Source organism: Pelmatolapia mariae, linkage group LG4 (assembly GCF_036321145.2).
Source record: "Pelmatolapia mariae isolate MD_Pm_ZW linkage group LG4, Pm_UMD_F_2, whole genome shotgun sequence".
Classification (NCBI taxonomy): Eukaryota; Metazoa; Chordata; class Actinopteri; order Cichliformes; family Cichlidae; genus Pelmatolapia; species Pelmatolapia mariae.
The window spans coordinates 4855604-4875590 of record NC_086230.1 but is presented as its reverse complement, the minus strand read 5'-3'; the positions used below and the strand labels follow the sequence as shown (position 1 = coordinate 4875590).

Here is a 19987-nt window from a genome sequence, read left to right as displayed (position 1 = left end):
AGTATTCCTGCTGCATCAGCAGCCATCACTGTGTCCGGGAGAAGGGCTGTAACCGTGACCTGCCTTTGCTCTCCTGGTGACCCCTACGAGAGGATCAGGCTACTTCTTAGAAAACGCCACACACGGCAGCACGCTGTGACGTCAGGACATTTCCTGTCTGCAGACCAGTGAGGAAATTTAATTAGGTTTTACCTACTGTGAAGTCTGACCTTTGACCTTTCTGAGTTGGACCGATTGGTCTCTGATGTCTGACGCTTCCCACGCGGCTTCTAAGCTAATCAAACAGGAACATCCACAGTAGGGCCAAGCCTGTTAGATTGTGACGACTTTGGCTTCAGATCATAGCAGAGCTGAAGAGAAACATGAAGTGGACGTACAACGAGTGAACAAGTGCTTCATGACACAGGTATATGAAATCAGCAGAAGCTTTTCAGGCTCCTGGTTTGTGACCAAAAATGCCCAAAAAGTGGGAGCTCTGGATAAACAAGTGTGTCTGTGCATATGTGTGCAGCCGTTCACAAATTACCTAAACAAATATTCTGGAGTTTCACTGTGACGCACGTGTCTCCCCTTCCACTACAACACACACTCTGTCTGTATATGTGTGTGTACGTGAGAGACCGGTCTGTGAGTGTGGGTACAACAGTCCGTTTGGCAACAGAGTAGCATTCCACAGCAGCCAGCGTCTGACGTCAAACTGAAGACATTTATAGTCTGGTAAACACACACACTAACGTACAGTCTGACACAGAGGCAGGGCTCAGGCAACATTTTAGTCAATCATCCAGTATCAGCTTCTAACTGACTACTGCTCACTGCAGCACCACGCAGTCATTCAAGCACCACGGCAGATGCAGTAAAAAAGAATGAAAGACAGACTGTGGGTCCACTTCGTCCAGTCAATGAATCTGGATGGAAACAAGACAGACTGGTCATTATACCCTGGCCCTAATAAGTTACACAGGCACACTTTCTACACAGTGACTAGGTCAAGAAAATGAATGAACCTCATAAAACCAGAGAGTTTATTATAAAGCAAGCTAAAAATGAAGGCGTGAAGAAACATGTTTGGTGAACTGAAAGAAAAACAAAAACCAGTCTTCTCAAAAGGAACTCCAATTAAATAAATGTGCATCAGTGGCATTCAATCAGGGCAAGCAAAGCCACCACTGCTTGTCCAGTAACATGTAAAAAATAAACATCAGTATTTCTCCTTGAATCTCAAAGAGTGTTCTGTCCCATGAGCTTCTCTCATTGCATGTGTGCACCATCCTTTAAATTACTGTCATCATGCAGCCACAGTTAGTTGTTAACTCTGTAAGCAGGCTTAAGTATGCTTGCCTCCCTAGAATACATAGCACCAGTTGATTTGATGAGCATGTGCATATGCCATTAACACTGGCTTGAGCTGGGCAAGCTAGGAGGACTGTTAGTTTGTGCATGCACATTGTGGAAAAACTTCTGGTCTTTGAGGGTAGATTAATAGTGGATAGACCAACTAGATAACCCACTGCTGACTCTGATTTACCTGATCCGAGATCAGGTACTATCTGTGGGTTGAGTGGAAACAGAGCTAGCATTAGTAATTTAGCAAGCATTTTGTGATTTTCTATTACTAGCCATGTCCTCTTTATTCAAACAGTAAGTTGAAGTGGCTAATCAATGGACCACAAATTGCAGTTTAATTGATGGATAAGGACCAAGCAAACAAATGCAATGACTGTTGGCTTCAATCGCCCAACGCTACGTCCATAAAAGCAAGTCTGTACACTGTGTGCATCCATCCATCACACAAGGAAGCACTGAAATCACCAGCACAAGGAGATTCCATTTGGCCAAAGGTACTTCAGGAAAACTGTCAAACTACTGGATAAAAAGATTAATTAACAGAAAAGTAGAACAATGTAAATGTGAAAGCAGTACCTATTGACTTCATTTTGTATTAAATATTGTTACTTTTAAAAAATTTTAAAATTTTACATTTTTCCATTTTCTTCTAAGAATAGGCATAATGAAACTAAGATTCTTCAGTATTTACTATTATTTGTCAAATGGCTCATTTTAGATGTTGCAAACCATATAACCATTCTCCATAATAATGAGCATGAAGGAAATAAAAATGATCTACAGCCGCTCAACTATAAATTAAGTGATCAGGATAAAAATCCCCAAATACTTTATTTTGTTGTTGTTGTTGCTTGGACCGGTGAAATGAACCATTTCTGTCCTATTCAATTCAATTTTATTAATAAGGCGCCAAATCACAAAAACAGCTGCTTTATAATAGAACCTACAATAATACAGAGAAAAGTCAACAATCAAATGACCCCCTATTTGCAAGCACCTGGCAACAGTGGGAAGGAAAAACTCTCTTTTAACAGGAAGAAACCTCCAGTAGAACGAGGCTCAGGGAGGGGCGGGGCCATCTGCTGTGACTGGTTAGGGGTGAGGGGAGGAAACAGGATAAAAGACACACTGTGGAAGAGAGCCAGAGATTAATAATAACTAATTATTAAATGTAGAGGTGTAAAAAAACATGATGAGTGAAAAGAGGTGGCAAACGCTCAGTGCATTGGTGAAGCCAACTGCACCATAACTAAGGAAAGGTTCAGGGTCACTTGATCTACCCCTAACTATAAGTTTTATGAAAAAGGATGTTTTAACCGTATTCTTAGACGTAGCAATCAAATCTGGGATCTGGAAGCTGAAGGCTCTGTCTCCCATTCTACTTTTGAATATTGTAGGAACCACATATTACCAAATCACCCTAATATGAGGTCTTTAAGATAAAGTGGGGCCTGATTATTCAAGACCTTGTTCATAAGGAGAAAAAACTTAAATGTGCTTCTGGATTTAACAGAGCCAATAAAGAGAGGCCAGTACTCGATAAATCTGCTCTCTCTTTCTAGTCCCTATCAGTACTCTCACTTCAGCATTTTGGATCAACTGAAGGCCTTTCACAGAGTTTTTAAGACATTCTAATAATAATGAGTTACAGTAGTCCAGCCTAGAAGTAATAAATGCATGAACTAATTTTCCAGGGTCACTCTGAGACAGCATGGTTCTAATTTTAGAGATATTGTGCAAATGGAAGAAAGCAGTCCTACATATTTGTCTAATATGCGCATGTGCTGGTCAACAATGACTCTTACTGTTACTGGAGGACAAGGTAGTGCAGTCCAGAGTAAGTATCTGGTTAAACACCATGTTTCTAAGATTTTTAGAGCCAAGTACAATATCCTCAGTTGTATCTGAGTTTAGAAGAAGAAAATTAGAGGTCACTCAGGTTTTCATGTCTTTAAGGTATTCCTACAGTTTAACTAATTGGTGTGGTCATCTGGCTAAGTAGACAGATAAAGCTGGGTATCATCTATATAGCAATGAAAATGTATGTAAGCATGTATAATGTAAGCAGAGTCCTGTGGAACTGCATAATTAACATTAGTGTGTTTAGAAGACTTCCCCCATTTAAATGAGCAAACCAGAGTCTGTTAGATAGATATGATTCAAACCACTGCGTTCAGTACCTTTAATACCTACAGCATGTTCTAATCTCTGTAATAAAATATTATGGTCAAGAATATTGAACGCTGCACTGAGGTCTGACAGGACAAGCACAGAGATGAGTCCACTGTCAGAGGCCATAAGAAGATCATCTGTAACCTTCACTAAAGCTGTTTCTGTGCTGTGATGAGCTCTGAAACCTGACTGGAACTCTCCAAATAAGCCATTCCTCTGCAGATGATCTGTTAGCTGTTTGACAACTACTCTCAAGAATTTTAGAGAGGAAAGGAAGGTTGGAGATTGGATAGAGCTGGGCGATAGAACGATAACGATATGTATTGCGAAATAACTTTTTCTCGATAGAAAAATTAAACTATTGCGATAGACCTCGTCTCTCTCTTGCTCTCTTAAAAAAAAAGAAAAGAAAAGAAGAACAGCCAATCCAAATTAAGTAGCGCAGAGCCGAACCAATCACAGCCGTAGCGTCACGTCACATGACTTGTTACGTACAGCACAAGTGCCAAGCCGCACATGTGTAGTTGTTTGGGAAGCAGCCAGCCGCCGTGTCGGTCGCGAACGAAATGGCTCTTAGAGCAGAATCTTTGACGTGAACGTCGCGAGCCGGCTCCTTATCGCGAGCCGTGGGTTTTTTTTTTCTTTCTTTCTCTCACCCTCTCTCTCGCACTTTTTTTCCGCTTCACTCCGCACGCGAGCCTTGTGCTTTGCGCTGGGAAGAGGGGGGAGGGGCGGTAGGTACACTCGCAGTAGCACAGGAACAGAGCGGGAGGGAGAGAGAGAGAAAGAGAGCCAGGGACAACAACGTCACATTAGAAAGGTATAGTAATCATCCACAACTATTTTCAGTTGCGGATGATAAAGGATTCAGAAAGTTCAGAAAGCTATACAACAAGGAGAGATTGAAAATTTCCTTTTAGTTCTCAGTTTATTTGATATTGACAAAAGTTAGTCAATTTTGTCTGTTCTTCTGTAAAACAAACTAAGATTTATTTTTAGAATTAATATTTTGTTTTTTAAGTGGAATTGACAATTTAGTAGTCTGTTTTGTTTGTTCTATTTTGAAACTTAAACGCTTTAGCGGCTGCCTTTTGTGTAGTTTGCAATATTTGCCTTTATTTATCTGAAAAAGTCTCATGTTCCTTAAGTACATCTACCCTGTTGAACTTATTATGGGAAATAAATATTAAAATCAAGACAAGCTGGTGATTATTTCACATTTTACTTGTGAGCAACGGCACATTTAAATCTTACAAATATAGTTATTTGGCTTATATCGTGATATATATCGTTATCGCCTGAAATGAAAAAAACATATCGTGACATGAAAAAATCTTATATCGCCCAGCTCTAAGATTGGACTATAATTTCTACGCTAGCTGGGTCAAGTGATGGCTTTTTAAGTAACAGTTTAATTACTGCCACCTTAAAGGCGTGTGGTACACAGGCCAGTAATAGAGATAGAGACTGATTATATTTAAAATTGAAGCATTAATTAATGGTAGGACTTCATTAAGCACTTTTGTAGGAATGGAATCTAACAGACACGTTGATGATTTGGAGGAAAACAATTACTGAAGTTAACTCAGAAAAATGAATCAGAGAGAAAGAGTCTAAATAAATATCCGTACTACTGAAAGTATCTTTAAATAATGATATGTCTGTGAGGTGGTTTTGAATATTTTTTGAATATTTAATATTTTATTTGTGAGGAAATTAATGGAGTCTACTAGTTCAGTTTAAAGGAATGCTTGGCTCAGCGGACCTCTGACTCTTTGTCAGCCTGGCTGCAGTGTTACAGTCCTACAATCTACTAACTGGGAATTTCCCACTACTGCCTCTGACAGGAATACCTCATGTGGCTGCTTTAAAGCAACTGTGATCCAGACAGAGTCAAAGATGCTTTACTAAGTGTTGGCCAAGATTTGTCACTGCAAATATTTTGAAAATCGCATGATGTATCCCATCAGGGATGTGGAGTTTGAAGTCCAATTTGGATTACTTTACACTCTTTCTCTGGTTCTATCACTCCTATTTCACACTGGTGCTGCTTCTGCTGGGAGGTATTTCTGGAAACCAATATTTTTCTTTTCTCCTGCTTTCTTTCTCCCTGTCTTGTTCACTCTGCATTGCTAAAAGAAAATAGGCACTATGACGTCAGCCCTGCAAAACACTCTAAAAAAAGCCATGAGACAGAGAGACAGAGCAAGAGAAAGAAAAGGCAGAGGAAGAGGGAGAGTGAGGTAAAAATAGTATAATGGCTGTGTGTACTTTAGACAAATTAGAAGCTTAGAGAGAGGGAGAGGAGTCACATGTGTGGTGTTGCTATAGAGACTGATGGGTGGGTTAAGCATTATGGGATGGCAGACTGTAGGTCATCCACAGTGGATCTTGTCTGTTGTGTTACACTGGGCTGAAAGTACTTGAGAACATCTGGTACAATTAATTTTGCCACAGAATATACGTAGCTTTAAAGATGCACTAAATTGTGTTTTTATATTTCAACTTCAGTGGTCACGTACAATGTAAAGGGAACCAGTAACAGTAACGAAACCTCAAAGAATTATCACCCCCATGAAGCAGGCCTCCTCAGCGTTTAACACGGTATAGTTCGTCATTGTGTTTTTACACTCTATAGCTTTTGGTTGAGTCTCACGGTTGTGATCTTGCTTGGTCATTTTAGCATCCGACAACAGTTTAGAGTACAAAAAGCTCTCATTGAATGCTTACAGTTAAGCAGATGGAAAAGTTCAGAAAGTATCGGATGAACAAAGCAGAGCACATTTCCTACAACAGGTGGTGGAGACCAAAACAGACAGTGGTGGATAGAAACATGACTGTACAGATGCGTCCACACAGACTAGCAGTGATTATAGTGTTGTGAACGTCAATGAATTTAAGCTACTTACGAAGCCAAAATAACCTTTACTGACACATAGTGGGCAGGGACTAATTTAAACTTTCAACTTTGAGACAAGGGATTGGATCAACTACCAATAGGAGAAAAGGATACTGCTGACAGGTGGTAAATACATTAAAGGGTTATCTATACAACAGGAGCCTGTAACGTCCACAGCAATAGCAATAGGTGACAGCTGCTGTTACTTAAGGTAGAATATCATACAAAGTTCATTATTTTTCACAATCTCATTTATAAAGGTAAACTTTTACTTTGTGGTTACATAAAGTTCCAGCCTACTAGAGCAAGAGAACTGTCGTGCATCTCTTGCGCTAGTAGAATACAAATAACCACAATCAAGAGAAAACTGCCGACTTGACAGTTGTTCAGATTACAGTCACTGATGCCTGCAACAATGAGAGTAAGCCACATTAGGTCATTGCTGAAAAGGCTGGATACACAGGATTCACAGAGTGCCGTATCAAAGCATGGAAAGTTTACTGGAAGAGAAAAGCGTGATAGGAAAAGATCCACAAGGAGCCCGGGTGACTGAAGTCTTGAGATGATGGTCAAGAAAAGTTGATTCTAAACTTAGGATGGACTGAGGCTGTTGCCAGTGCATCGAGAACCACGGTGCACAGACGTCTTCAGGAAAAGATGCTACATCTGTTACTTTCCTACGATTAACCCACTACTGAACCAAAGACTTGAGAAATGTCTTACCTGTTCATCAGTGGCCCAAAGTCTTTTCAGATGAAAGTAAATGTTGCATTGCATTTAGAAATCAAGGCTCAAGAACTTAAAGGAAGATATCCCAATATCCCAGTGTTTTAAGTGCAGTGTGAAGGATCCACAGTCTCCTTGAGATGTTGATATCTTTATCTAGGTATTAGCACTTGTACACAGCGCAAAATGAAACTGGCCAACGAACTCACCTGACCTGAACCTTACAGAGAATCTCTGGAGTACTGTCTAGATGAAAATGACAAACTCCCAAACTCGAAAATCCAGAAAAGCCAAAGGCCACTATCAAAGAAACCTCAATAACAGCCTTGCAATGCCACAACTACGATGCACTGACGCAGTAATCCACAGTAAAGGAGTAATGGAGTAAAGTCATGGGTGTACAGACAAACATATTTTTGAACATTTTGGCCATTTGTGCTTTGTAATATATCTCTTCTAATAATCAGAGAGGCTGGCTTTGATTATACGCTATAATCAAAATTCAAACAAAAGAAGACTCGATATATTTCAGGGTACAAGTGAAAGTTCTTTTGTTAAGTTCTTTTTTGTGACATTCTCTTTTTTGAGAAGCCTAAGATGTGCACATAGTTCACCAGTTATAATGATATAAACAAACAGACGGTAATCAGGTGTGTTGATCTAGGAGTTGTTTTCATTTTGCAATCTAAGAGGAAATTCATTACTTCATTTAAAGGAATTTGGGGCCACTACATATGTAAATCTAACAAATCTTGAGCTACTTCATTAACAGCGTCTTCAATCTCTGCAAGTCTTTAATTCTGAACACACACACACACACATGCACACACACACAGGCACGGAGCCCACATTGTAACTGCAGCCAAAAGAAGATTAGAGTCAATATACATCCTCTTTGTTCCAGCCTGCTGTCATCAAGCTACATTTCAACACTGCTTTACCTCATTTTGGCACCATTGTTTGGCCAGTTCTACTCTACCTAAACCTCAGAAAATCCATTTTATCACCCATGTTTCCTACTAGTGTACATTTGTGTTTGGCATTATAGGAGTAGCCAAAAATAAATAATTAAAACACTGTCAATTTCCTAAAGATGCCCAAAGGATTCCCAAAGCTAACTTAGTCTACAGAATGAGACGGAATGACAGAAAGTGTGTCCAGACTGAGATAGCTAAAAAGAAACCATCTACATAAACTACAAAAATACTCAGACCTTTTGCAAGAGATCAAGAGAGACTGGTCGGGGCTTTCTGCCCTTCTTCTCTAAGAAACGTGAAGAAGAGCGAGAACTGCTTTTTTGCTTTAAGAGTGAAATATTCTTCTTACAAAGAAGACTGAATCTCATCTCTCTTTGACCTTCTGTCAGGCTCGTCAACTTGCACTTTATTTCTAAAAATCTGATTCATTTTTCTTTTTGTTTTAACATAAAATGTGGAGCTTTCTCTTTCAATGTCAAATGAGAGACTTTTACACATATTTCGATTTTTTTTTAAAGAATTAAAAGTTCCAATTGTGAGAAAATGTCTGTTTAACTGTACTGCGGGGATAAACTATGGAACCAGGATATTTTCTGAGGTTGGGTATCTTTTGCGTTGTAACACTGACGCCTAGCACTGGAAACCTGCACACAGTTATTCTACTTAAATCTATGATTTCTAAACACATCCATCAATATTTATCCTCAATGTGTTTGCTGGAGAAGATGATACAGACGAGATGTGGGAAGTCACGTTGAATCTAAAAATACGTGTATGAGGTATCTGTGGAGTGCACAGTTTGACGCAAACCGAGCACTTAGTGTACTCAGGTACCATCGTCTCCTCAGTGAGCTGCGAGTGCTGCTGCTCCAGCTGACAAACTTCAACACAAATACCACACAGGCGTTCCTTATGAGAGAAAACGTCAAATTATTCATCAGTTTTAATCAAACTCCAGCACACCGCAGCACCCCCCACTCCCTCCCTCCCACCTTCCCTCTCCCCCCACCCCTACTTTCCCATAGATGACTCACCAGCGGTGGGCATGGCAGCGCTGGAGCCCCTGTTGCCGCTCAGGAGCTCCAGAGGCTGATGGTGGCTGTCTGTGCTGCTGGAGGAAAAACAGGACTCAGTCTCATAGATGGTCTGCAACATGGCGCACAATCCTGACACGGTGGGATGCAACAGCATGCCAAGGCGAGAGCCGGCGCTTTATTTTGTTAAACCAGTCACTTCTTCATCCGAGACGCAGGCATGCCGTAGACCCATACAGTTAAACTGAAAACTTCAAAACTAACTTCTGCGGGGAACGGCCGCAAATTACAAGAAAAGAAAATAATCGAACACCTCTGTGCTTTTCTTGTGTAATCCAGTCTCCATCGGACTCCTGGAGCTTCTGCCGTCTCTGACTGCTCAGCTCGAGTTGTGATGACGAGCGGGCGACACTTTGAGCAAACTCCTCCTTTCTAATATCGTCGTCTCGGCTGCAGCCCACAGAAAGCCTCCCCTCCGCTGGGCTTCGCAGATCAATCAAAATGTCAACAGCCAAAGGAGACCACCTGAAAAGTGTCTGTGTGGTCTTTTGGTTTATTTCTCTGTACCTACATCACCTGGAGTCCTGATCCATGCAGAAATACAGTGCTGGCTCCAGTGCTGTTGGGGTGTGTTGCAGATGGAAGGAACAGAAAGTTTGTTTCTTCCATTCAGCTGCGAGGGAAAATCCAGTCACCCACAGGCTGTGAGAGCGAGGAGCGACGACGAGAGGAGCTGCTGCAGCCTCGTCAACACAATAAAAATACAGACAGAGGAGCACCCGAATTCCCCAGCTCTGTGTGCATCAAAGAATCCTCACACTGTTCTCCTCCTGGCTGACGAGAGGGAGGAGGAAGAGAAGGAAGAGGAGGAGAGCAAGGAGGAGGAGGTGGAGGAGGAGGAGAGGCAAGGACGTAAATAGCTTTGGGAGAGCGCTCCCCGAGGTTCCATGTTTCCAAAATTAGAACGAAGCACTGAGAGAATGACAGACAGAGAAGGAAATGGAAGAACGCTGGGATGGCGAGTTTGGAGTCCTCACTGAGAAACTGAGCAGCAGGAGAGGAGATGGCACGCTGTCCTCTTATCATAGGACAGAGGACAGAGGATAGTGGAGCTCCACACAGCGACCACAAACAGCTGCTGGTCAGACGGCTAATATTCACTGACTGAGAGCCACTGATGAGTGTGTGTGTGAGAGAGACGCTCACTGAGCTACTGAATGAACGTCGACAGAGAGACAGGAGACGGAGGGAGGAGGGTGACCAAGAGAGAGAGAGAGGCTGAAAGTAGATCACTGGGTGGAAAGGAAGTTAGACGGATACAGAGAAAAGTCAACAACAGCTCATTTTACTTCATAGAAAGGAGAGGGAGCAAGGACACGAGAAGAAGAGAAGAGAAGAGAAGAGACGAGAAGAGAAGAGAAGAGAAGAGAAGAGAAGAGAAGAGAAGAGAAGCATTTACAAACACAGGCGATTGGGGTGGGGGAACAGTGCTGAAAATAGCCTGCCAGGGTAGAGGAGGAGCTAGAGATAAAAATAGACAGAGAGAGGGGAGAGAAGGAGAGAAGGAGGGAGCAGTAAGCCTGCAGCTCTGGGGTGGGGATGGGAGGGTGGCGCTGGGTGCTTTCATGTTTCTGTGCTGTGCTTGCCAAATACTGTATGTCAATCAAAGAGTGTGGGCGGGCACTGTGGACCTCTTCTTGCTCTGCTAGCTCCACGACCCCCCTTTTTTTTTGGGTGCACAAATTGTGGCCGTGCAGGTGTTTATGTTAGCTAGCAGCGGGCACTGGGGGATGGCACAGTCAGTGTAAGATCGCAGTGTGATATCAGCTCCAAGCATCCACAGTGCCAAGAGGATAAAGCCTACTCATCTGCTGAATGGTCATTTAGTGCCACCAGCTGGCCGATATGTCCACCTGACCAATAAAATATGTCAACATTCAGCCAAAGGATTGGCCAACATTCATGGCTCCCAGAGGAGGAATCCTGATAACTGTTCCATTTAGTACCACCATCAGGTTGGTGCTGCGAATGGTTCTGCAGCTTTAAGTTGTACTTGCTGTTAAATTGCATTAACAATATTGTTAATCATTGTTTTTGTGAGGCTTCATTCACTTAACCCTTAAACAAGTTTTTATTGAAAAGAAAAGTTTGAATTAGCTACAACTTCCACCATCAGGGGGCAGTGTTTTAGCAGTGGTTTAAGATGTTATTATTTGATGGCTGCTTAACTTTTTTTATTCGCTACCACCATTTCTTTAAGAGCATCTGCCACTTGCCAGGCTGCCAATACGTCTGTGGTCTTAAGGACTTGCTGGGTTAAACAAAGAGTACACTGCCTCACTTGCACCACCTTGTGGTTAAAAGCTGGTAGTTAAAGTACAGCTAGATCTAGTTAGGCTTTCGTTAAAATCTCTTAAACACAATACAAAGACGCTTTGGACACAAACTCACAACAGTTTCTTCACATTTTGTTGAAAAATGTAATTTTCAAAAAGGAATTTAAATTAAGTATAACTACAACACTGTGCATAAGTCTTAAGTCACCTCTGATTTCTTCCCATTTTGCTTCCAGTGAGCCAGACTTTTTTTTTCTTATATTCTGATCCTGAGCAGTCGTTCTCCGGGCTTCAAAAAAATTTTTCTATTCTTTTGGACATTTGTCAGTCACCTCACTTCCAATAGAAAACTGTCACAGAGAATCCTGCAAAGGCTTCTTTGTAACCAGAAGCTACACGCCTCACTTTGCTGTCAGCGTGGATATTATCCATTGAAACTGCTCTTTATAGTATTTGTTTGTTCCATTCAGTATTCAGTCATAACAGAAGCTAGACATTAAGAATAGGTTTTGGTCCTTGTAACGAAATATAATGGGGTGTCTCAGCTGCTGGCAAATGCAGAGTGCAAGGATTAGAAAAAGCAAAAGAGGAGAACAAACTGAGCTCTGTGTAATCAGTGATAATACATTTAACAGACGAACAAATCCAGCAGACCAGCTCAGGACTCGTCTAATTCATGTATTTGTCTGCTTTTCATCTCTGCGTTGACCACTGTCGCTGCTGTTTCCTTTCCAGAAATGTTTCTTTGAATCATTTTATCATCACTTCTATCCCACCTCCTCCTCATCACCTTCATCTCCCTCATCATCCTCACCTCCTGTGTAAACAGCTCCCTGTGTCCTCCAGCAGATCTAAGGCTGCCTCAGTATGACTCACAAGTAAAGACTATATACACAGCAAAGGGAGAAAATGTAAATACAGAAAGTTAACTTGAAGTGTCCTGTCTTGTTGAAACTGAATGGGCTGCTGTGTTGCTGCTCTGTTATCCAACACTATGATTATTTATTAAAGACTTGTGCTGTTAGCTTAAAATCAGCCTTTCGTGTGTTTATGGTAGCAGATGAAACTGTCCAGACAACATGTCTGACATCTCAGTGGTCTAACATACCAAACACATCTACTAAAGGTGAGTGTGTGTGTGTGTGTGTGTGTGTGTGTGTGTGTGTGTGTGTGTGTGTTTGTGTGTACTGCAGCAGCTTGGCGGATGACTCATCTCTGCGTTTCTATTTGAGGCGCATCAACCCCTGGAGTCACACTGCTGTCTGTGCGTGCTCGTGTGCGCGTGTATCTACTACATCTGTATCCATGACAACCAAATTACAGCCAGTCAGTCACCCCGTCACTCGTCCCAAGACAAAGCTGTCAAAAAAGCTGTGAGAAGGACGCACAGGTACCTACTACTCACACATATACAAACATGAACGGAGTTAACCAAAGCGATCCAGCACATGGAGCAAAGCAGGAGTCAGAGCTGCCGTTACATTCACTGTAAATGAAAAATGTCTCCCTCACCTGACCAACACCATCAGTAGCAAATATCAAGCATTTTTTTAAAATCATGAGGACTGTCGGCAACTCGATTTAAAGACTCCAACCTGGTCCACTCAGATTTCTGACATAAGCCATGTGTCCCAACATTTAGTGCCCTTAAACATACACCTACCAGTGATGATGTAAAACGAAGATGACTCACAAGTGTTCAAAAACGTATTGCTTTCGATAAAGCACACGTCTGCAACGACACCCAGAGACTTGTAATATATTAATATATGCTTTTCTTTCCCAGCATGCTAGCAGCTTGACATAGGAATAGCAATGATGCTCAGTTCTCCACATGTGCCTTTAGTCCAAACAATCATAGTCTATGGTGCAGAGGATGAATTCTATCACGTGTGCTGATCCCCTCACCTTTCCTCTCGCACCACCATGACACTGGCATTTTTGCTGCCATTCAAATTATATGCATTAATAAATCCTTCTGCATGCTCTGGTGTCATTGTCAAGGCCGAATTTTCATTTTTGTTTATAGTTGAGATGAGCAATGAATGAAAAATGACGTGTGTGTGTATAAAATAATCAATCAATAACTGTAACCTGTTCAGTTAATCAAGGTTTTGATTTGAGGCCCTACACTGAAGTTACACTCCACTAGCTAAGCAAATTAAGCAAGCACATTTCAAGAAAACTACTTTTCATCCTTTCAAAGACCCCAAACCACTCTCACACGATTGCACATGCTCAATTTAGCATGTTTTGCACAATGTAATGATTTAAATGCTGTGGTCGCCTTTAGATTTGCAGGTTACTCCGGTGACCGTACCATCAGATCCTCATTCAGTTTTGATTTCTTTCATTTTCATCTATAATGTCCAGAACTAAGATGTAAAGAACTAAATATCAGCTCTGAGTTAACAAATAGCATCGTTAGCACAAAGCTATTACAATACAACTTATAATCATCTGTCCACGGATTAGTCCCATACTTTGCCCAGTATAACAGCTGCATCATAACTCAGCAACTGTTAAGCTTTACTTTTTTTTAAAAAAAGACGGTGTGCACTTTAACTGCCATCAGCGCTCGAGTCAACCATGTAACTGTTCCACTTTTAGTAATACAGTCTCTGGCAGGATGACTGTGTGTGCAAAATGTGTTTTTGTTCCATTTGATGTCTCAAAAAATGCAGATAAGGATAACTTATACACACTTTATACTTGGTATAAAGTATACTGAATAGAGAACAAAATACTAGTGACCTGGCCAAGAATAACATCCCCTCCCCAAAACACCACCATTAATCCTAATGAGGATCATCTTGTGTCATCACCAGTGTCGAGGGTCATCATTTGTTCCACTTCCCACCCTCTTTTACCAATATTTCAATCCATTCAACTTTTCATTAAAGCTTCATTTGTCTTTTCTTTTTTCCTTTTTCTTCTCAGTATAATTATTAATATCCAGCAGTAGTAGAACAAGAAAGTAGTAGTAGTAGTGTAGTTATTAGTGTGAATGCTTGAGAAGCATTCACAGTATTGTTCTTCTAATCTTTATTATTCCGTTTTATCTATTCCGTACGTTTTTTGGCATCTATCTCCTTCAACACCGTTCAACTTAGAAAAACCATTCAAACACCATTAGATTCCTCTTCTTTTGGACATGACTGCTTGTATTTTTCTCATTTTTAACATTTATATTTTTAAAATTATTCAACTTTTTCCAACAAAAATTTCCCATGTATTTCAATGGGGAGACCCTTCAAATTCTCCTTCAACTCACTCCTCTTTCAACTCTAACTACTTCCACATACATTGACATAGAGCCACCATTCAAACTTTAAAACGAAGACAAGACATTCAACTATTCAACTTGTATTCATCTTTTCAATATCTATTATACTTTTTCTTCAGTTCCAGTTTAAGTTTCATCCTTTTTTTCAGCCGTTTCAGAGGTTATAATGGGTGTGTATGGGACGGAATGTTGGTGCTAGAGTGAGACAGCTCAACTGGTAGCGTGAGAGGAGCGAAAAAATTAATGCTGAAATCTTCTCTTTAAACTGCTGCTGTGTCCACAGCGTTTGCTCTACAGGTATGGTTTTAACCTCAAAACGTAGCCATCACTGTCCTCTTTCATCCAATGTGTTTATTATTGTAATAGATGTTATGGTTCTTTCATAAATGTCACCAATGCACAGCCTCCTCCTCCCAACTCTTCCATAGACTCTAATGTTAAAATGGCCCAGAAAGTTCGTTTGAAAATCAGAAGTATAGGCTGTCTTTACACTGTCACCACGTCCATATAATAAACTCCACAGGCATGAAAACTGAGAATTCAGTAGACCAGACATTGCTGCCGCTCACGGTGAAAGAATTTTGTCAATACGACCAGTACTTTTCATTTGGGAAGGATTTGTTTCAGGCTGACGTTTCTGTTCATTTTAAGCAGCAAAAGTGAGGCGTATGTCTGTGTGCGTGTGTATGGAGCCATTGGGTGCAGTCACTATAGCAACCAGGCTCACACCTGCCTGCCTAACGAGCTCTGTCTCTCACTCTGCCAAGATTCATCTTAAACACTTCTCTTTCAACTGCTGCTGTGTCCACAGTGTTTGCTCTACAGCCATCATTTTACCCTCAAAACGTAGTCATAGTTGTTCTCTTTCCAACAGCGTGTCTTTCAAAGCTCAGAGATGTAAAGTTTTTAAACTGTGTGGATCCAAGTGGAAGGATCACATTTTAGTCATTCAATGATTCAAAGAATATGAACTTTTAATATTCATTCAGATGTTTTCTGACTCTAAATTTTCTTTTCTCATTTCTTAGGTTTTTCTAATTTACATGTTAAACATTTTCAGCTATTTTCCAACTTCTTCTTTGTGAACATCAACTTTCAAAAGTTCTGCACTTTTGTTTTCAGGTTAAAAACTCTGTATTTTCCAGCTCATTCAACATTTTTAGCTTAATATTCAGTAATTAATTAATTTCAGTGCATACATTCAGATTCAAGCATTCACACTGCAGTTTCTTCAGAAAATGCACTTTCTAGTTGCTATTGTTGTTATTATCATTAAACTGAAGTTGTTATTATTAGTGTGGATGCTGAAGCATCCACAGTATTGTTCTTCTACTTTTCATATTCCGTACGTTTTTCGGCATCTATCTCCGTCAACACCGTTCAGCTTAGAAAAACCATTCAACCACCGTTAGATTCCTCTTCTTATGGACATGACTGCTTGTATTTTTCACATTTTTAACCTTTATATTTTTTTAATTATTCAACTTTATTCAACAAAACTTTACCATGTATTTCAATGGGAGAATCTTCAACTTACTCATCTTTCAACTGTATCTACTTCATCATACGTTGACCTAGACCGACCATTCAAACCTTAAAACGAAGCCAAGACATTGAACTTTTCAGCTTGTATTTATCTTTTGAATATCCATTATACTTTTTCTTCAGCTCCAGTTTAAGTTTAATTTTTTTTTCAGCCGTTTCAGAGTTTATAATGGGTGTGTATGGGACGGAATGTTGGAGGTTAGAGTGAGACAGGTCAACTGTCAGAGTGGGAGCAGGGGGAAAATTAATCTTAAAATCTTCTCTTTAAACTGCTGCTGTATCCACAGCGTTCGGTCTACAGCCATTATTTTACCCTCAAAACGTAGCCATTGTTGCCCTCTTTCATCTAATGTTATTGTTATTGTAGTAGATGCTATGGTTCTTTAATAAATGCTACCAATTCACAGCCTCCTCACTCCAAGTCTTCCATAGAGTCCAATGTTAAAACGGCTCCCAAAATTCGTCTGAAAATCAGAAGTACAGGCTGTCTTTACACTGTCACTATGTCCATATAATATCATCCTCAGGCATGAAAACTGAGAATTTTGAAGACTGGACATTGCTGGCACTCACGGTGAAAGAATTTTGTCAATACAACTTGTAGTTTTTTCTTGGAAAGCATTTGTTTCTGGGTCACTTTTCTGTTTATTTAAAGCAGCAGAAGAGAGGCGTATGTCTGTGTGTTTGTGTGTGTGGTGCCACTGGCTGGGGTCGCTATAGCAACCAGGCTCACACCTGCCTGCTTTATGAGCTCTGTCTGTCACTCTGCCAAGATTAATGTTAAAAACCTCTTTCAACTGCTGCTGTGTCCACAGTGGTTGCTCTACAGCCATCATTTTACCCTCAAAACGTAGCCATCGTTGTTCTCTTTCCAGAGCTCAGAGATGTAAACTTTTTGAACTGTGTGAATCCAAGTAGAGGGATAAGCTTCTAATCGACCCATATAAATACATTGTATTTTTGGCCAGGAGTTTGTCTCAACAGCAGGAAAGACCCCACTTGTTAAACCACTCCTGTCATCACATTTTTGACAGCACAAGGATAAAAGAGACACTGTCGTGTAGAACAATTCCTTGGGATCCTCACAGTTCAAAAGCTGTTTTTTACGAGTTATGGTCTTGGATTTAGATGCAGTTTTTCAACAGGTGCACCAAAGCAGATTTGACAGGGTTTTGCCACAGAATAACAGTATGCCAGTAGTTATTGCAGGCCAGCTAAATACATCATTCTGATTGGCCCATTAAATTCAAGCTTATTGTTCATTGGTGGATTTCTCTTCTGTACACAAGTGGTTCAGATCTCGGCAGTTGAAGTCAGATGATGACTTAGAATCATCTTTTCTGACTGAATCTTACAACATTTAGCTGTCTTTAGTGGATTTTCCCATATTTCAGTCATTCAGAGATTTAAATAATATAAGGTTTCATATTCATTCAGATGTTTTCTGACTCTAAATTTTCTTTTGTCATTACTCAGGTTTTTCTAATTCACATTTTAAACATATTCACCTACTTTTCAACTTCTGTGTGAACGTCAGCTTTCAACAGTTCTCAGCTTTTGTTTTCAGGTGAAAATTTCTGTATTTTTAATCTCATTCAACATTTTTTACTTAAATTCAGCATTTGTTTCATTTCAGCTCAAAACATTCAGCTATCAGCATTCACACTGCAGTTTCTTCAGAAAATGCATTTTCTAGTTATTTATTGATGTCTTACGTAGCAACACAACCACACAATGCATTTTCATACATGTAACACACGATCATGTAACATGGTCATGTCACATGCAACTCATGTAATCAAAGATTGATACCGATGCTAGCCACCAAATGCACAGACTGAGCTACAAGCTGTGTTTTAACACAGCTGTTAAGGTTTGCTAACAGTTACATATTCACTTTTATTAAATGACAACCAATTAAAATATTTACATTCAATTTACTGAGAGGAGCATGCATTTTCAGGAAACTTGTTCATTATAGTAGCAACATTAGCATGTTAGCAAAAGTAGCTTTGAATGAAACTAATTTATATCTTAGGTGATCTCTACCATTGCTTAGTATTCATGCAATGAATGTGAAAGATGATTATATGATTTACACTGACCAAGCAGGTTCTATAAGGGGTGAGGTGTCGATTGACTCAGGAGGGTTTGTGCAGCTCAGAAAGAAAAAGGCCAACTGAGCAAAATCATTCTTTCTGAATAGCATTTTACGATTCCCTCTAGAAAACGATCAGGTTGACGTGTTTTGATCTGTGTAGATGATAATAATCATCACAATATCTGTGTAACAAAGGCAAAAACCAACATGATGTAATTAGAAAACCAAAATAATGTAATTATACACTGTACTGTGACATGTGCATATTATCACAGTTATACTAAACGAGGATGGGAGCACCCCTCCTAGGTCTGTTTTGCTGGTGTAAACACAGTATTGTTTTATATGTTTAACACAGACAGTATATTGTTGTGCAGATGGATGAAACATAGTGTAACAGACTGTAACTGGATCTGGCTTGCTCCTTATGCTAATGCAACAGCCAGTATACAAATCAGTAAAAGTAACTGTTCAAGATGTACCTACAAACATGCTGCCCAGTATGGCACAAGCTCTCAAACCAACACAGCTCTATAAAATAAGCTCAAGTTTTGCAAGGCTGTCAGTTTTGACCTGGACAAATCTAAATTTTGACCTGACTTGAGAAAACACTGTAGATAAAGCACAGAGCGGGCTTCAGAGGTCTTTGCGCAGACACTTTGTCTGCCACAGGAGTAAGTCACACACACTTAGCGCTGTCAGACAGCTGGAGTAAAGCTACCTACACTATGATGACATGACTGCTTTTGATACTGACAGCTTAGATGAGCCAAACATCTGCTAGAAAGTGCCACTGAAGCATCGAGCCTTTTAGTCGTACTCACAGTGTTTACACAGCACTCAGCACCTTATTGAGCCAGCGCTCAGTATAATTGACCTGAGCTCAAAGCGCAACAACAAAATCACACTGCACAGTAACCCAACCACAAGAACAAGGCCAAAGTTTGCATTGCTCATATGGATTCATCTGGGAGCTTAGAACTTTGACACATTAAACACAAACACTGCATGAAAAAATGAATCCAACGTCAGCAATAAGAACATTCACCAGTCCAAACTGGGCAGTTTTACGCTTCCAGGATTCAGGACCACTGTTAACTAATTACATATCACGCTGTTTGAAGAAGACTTACCTGAGGGGTGTGATGAATTCATGATGGCTGAACCTGGACTTCTTTCCCCTGCCCTTCCACTGTGTGTGTGTACGTGTGTGTGTGGGTTAAAGCGGGTCCTCTGAGTCGGCCATGTGTAGAAGGACAGACGGATGATTCAGACCTTCTTCTCGACGTCTTTCTGCAAAAGACAAAATTGCATTTTTCAGCATTCACACTCAAAACAACCAACACCCCAACCAAACAGCTACAGCCCAGTCACAGCGTAGCAGACAAACTGGGACTGCAGGTTGATTTGATCCTGCTCGACAGTTAACTGCAAAGATTAGCATGCTTCTCTTGGCTTCTGTTCTTCTGTCTGCCAGAGGTCAAGACAGAGCCACAGTATAGTTGGAGTTCTTTATTTCACTACTTTTCACAGATGCATCCAAAAGCCTGAGAATGCCTGTGAA

The 19987-nt window shown here is 40.5% G+C and overlaps 1 protein-coding gene across 2 annotated transcripts in view; it reads right to left on the bottom strand.

The window, feature by feature from the left end:
- hdac5 (histone deacetylase 5) overlaps positions 1-19987 on the bottom strand; it is a 67108-nt gene that overhangs the window by 32349 nt on the left and 14772 nt on the right. The window contains exon 2 of one of the 2 annotated variants that reach the window (XM_063471174.1): positions 19557-19716. In XM_063471174.1, the coding sequence (XP_063327244.1) occupies positions 19557-19578 (22 nt within the window). In that variant the 5' untranslated portion in view covers positions 19579-19716. Of the gene's footprint in view, positions 1-9155; positions 10653-19556; positions 19717-19987 lie in introns of those variants that run through there. The other variant, XM_063471173.1, reaches the window with a different exon arrangement.